Here is a 2,436-nt window from a genome sequence, read left to right as displayed (position 1 = left end):
TCAAATAAGGTTAACTGCTATGATTCCCTACCTTGCCAATTTTTTTTGAAGTTAGATTCAGGGGTAGCCGTGTTGGTCAAGCAACAGAACAAAGTTTGAGTCCAGTGGCAACTTTAAGACCAACAAAGTTTAATTCTGGGTGTAAGCTTTCGTGTGCATGCACACAAAAGCTTATAACCAGCGTTAAACTTTGTTGGTCTTAAAGATGCTACTGGACTCAAACTTTGTTCCATTTTTGAAATTAGTAGGTCTTTATATGGCCGAATGTCTTTCCCACCCACCCCATTAAAAGGTTTTCCTGGTCTTGTTTACAGACAGGCAGGTGTTGCAGGGACTGGTGGTGGTTAAACTGGTTTTAAATTCAATAGCATACATGGACTTTGAAAGTTATGGAGTTTGAGTGGGAGGCTTCTTTGCGGGGTTCCCCAATATGGTGCCTGCCAAGTTTTTAAGAAAATGGGCAGGGCCTTTGCAAGACAGGGCCTATTATTGGCTGCTCTCATTCGGATGAAGAAGCACTTGGACTTTCCTTAGCCTTTTTGGGAGATGATGCTCTCCACTCCCTCTCAAGATTTCAAAGGTGTCCACAGGCCTAAAAAAAATGGGAGAATCCCTGCTGTATTAGGTACGAGTCAGCAAGGGCTCTTAAAGGTAAAATGGGGTTTGATAGCATGTGTGTAATTAGAAAAATTTTATTGATTTGAAAACAAGCTGTTCTACAAATTGCATTCCAGAATTCTTGCAGAGGCTTTAGGCTGGGTTGAGGTAGTGTTAATAAGGAGCTTGGAGTTCCAGGAACAGGGAAGGTCATAAGGAAGAGAACACCTGAACGGACATTCACATGACCAGATAGACTGTAGGCTCATAGTTCATTTTCTGTAGCTTCACTTGAGGCCTGCTTACTGCCTAAATGCAAGTGAGGGGTGAGTGAGGTGCTCCTGATTACTGAGTTAAGTTTTGGTCAACGTAGCTGCTATCAAGTTTTTGTAGATCAATGTAAGCTCAACATGGGGGTGAAGTCAGGGAGAGTGAACAGTATGAGGTTAATTAAAAGCGCTGTTAAGGCTATAGGCTTGTGTGGCATGGCAGGTAAGTGGGACTGAGCTTACCAGGTGTTTCTGAGTTTTTACAAGCTTAAGCTGCTAAAATGGGATGAGTATTAGTTCAGACCTTGAATTTCCAGGTGGTTCAAGGGAGGGGCTGTGACTCTAGGGAAAACCAGGGTGCTGTAATAGTTAAGAGCAGCGGATTTTAATCTGGAGAACCAGGTTTGATTCCCCATTCCTTTGCATGCAGAAGGTCCCAGGTTCATTTCCCCGGACGAGGCAAGTCCTTGACAGACCCTGGAGACCTGCTGCCAGTCAGAGTAGACAATACTGATCTTGATAGACCAACAACCTGACCTCATTAAGGCAGATGCTTGTGTGTGTCCTTCTTGATGTTCTCCTGTAGCCCCAGCTACAGAGGCTGAATGTGCTGAGAGGCAATAGCATACCAGTGATGCTAGTTTGGTGTAGTGGTTTAGTGCACGGACTGTAATCTGGGAGAACCGGGTTTGATTCCGCACTCCTCCACTTGCACCTGGCTGGATGACCTTGGGCAAGCCATAGTTCTGATAAGAGCTGTTCTTGAAAAAGAGCAGTTTCTGTCAGAGCTCTCTCAGCCCCACCCACCTCACAGGGTGTCTGTTGTGGGGAGGGAAAGGGAAAGGAGTTTGTAAGCCGCTCTGAGACACCTTTGGGTAGTGAAGGGCGGGGTATAAATCCAATCTCCTCTTCTTCATCTATACTGGGCTGCAAATACTGAATCCATCACTCTTCCTTCCACGGTACATGACAGCAGTTCAGATAGGGCAGTCTGCCTCTTGGTCTTGCTGCTTTGCTTAGTATATATCAGCCCTTTGTGCTTGTCTACCAACTGCTGCTAACGTACCGTAGCAGAGGAGGCTGTGGCTCAGTGGACAAGCCTTGTTTTGCATGCAGAAGATCCCAGGTTCAATCCCCTGCATCTCCAGTGAAAAAGGCCAAAAAGCAGGTGATGTGAAAGACCTGACAGCCACTAGGCCTGTTCACAAGTTGCAGTGAGCATACGTACAATCTGTTTATATGTGGGCTCTTGACGTACAGGTGTCTTTCTTTCTTCAGGATGCAAAATGAAGTTCCTCAAAGGTGTGGACTTTGTGGCACGGACCAGCACTCCCCAAGACACTCTAGATTTGTTGTCAGAGCTGAAGGTAATACGGCTTGGTCAGCTGTCTCTAAGGCAAATTATATTCTTAGCAATGAATAATAATCTTTAACGGTTCTTGAACTTGCTGTTGTAAAATGGCTTGACACAAAGCTGAAGAGTGCAACCACTGTTGGTGCCGGTCTGTGGCTAGCAGCTCATTCTCAGTTCTGTATCAGTATCTCGATGATTTTGAGGATGTGCCATATT

General features: G+C 45.3%; 1 protein-coding gene across 1 annotated transcript in view; it reads left to right on the top strand.

Annotated features, from left to right (window-relative positions):
• Window positions 1-2,152: 2,152 nt before the first annotated feature.
• ESPL1 (extra spindle pole bodies like 1, separase) overlaps window positions 2,153-2,436 on the top strand; it is a 59,802-nt gene continuing 59,518 nt past the window's right edge. Inside the window, exon 1 of the mRNA XM_015421373.1 lies at window positions 2,153-2,233. Within this exon, the coding sequence (XP_015276859.1) occupies window positions 2,153-2,233 (81 nt within the window). The remainder of the gene's footprint in view (window positions 2,234-2,436) is intronic.

This window comes from Gekko japonicus, unplaced genomic scaffold, assembly GCF_001447785.1.
Source record: "Gekko japonicus isolate JY-2015 unplaced genomic scaffold, Gekko_japonicus_V1.1 scaffold637, whole genome shotgun sequence".
Classification (NCBI taxonomy): Eukaryota; Metazoa; Chordata; class Lepidosauria; order Squamata; family Gekkonidae; genus Gekko; species Gekko japonicus.
This window is presented reverse-complemented; position numbering and strand designations above follow the sequence as displayed.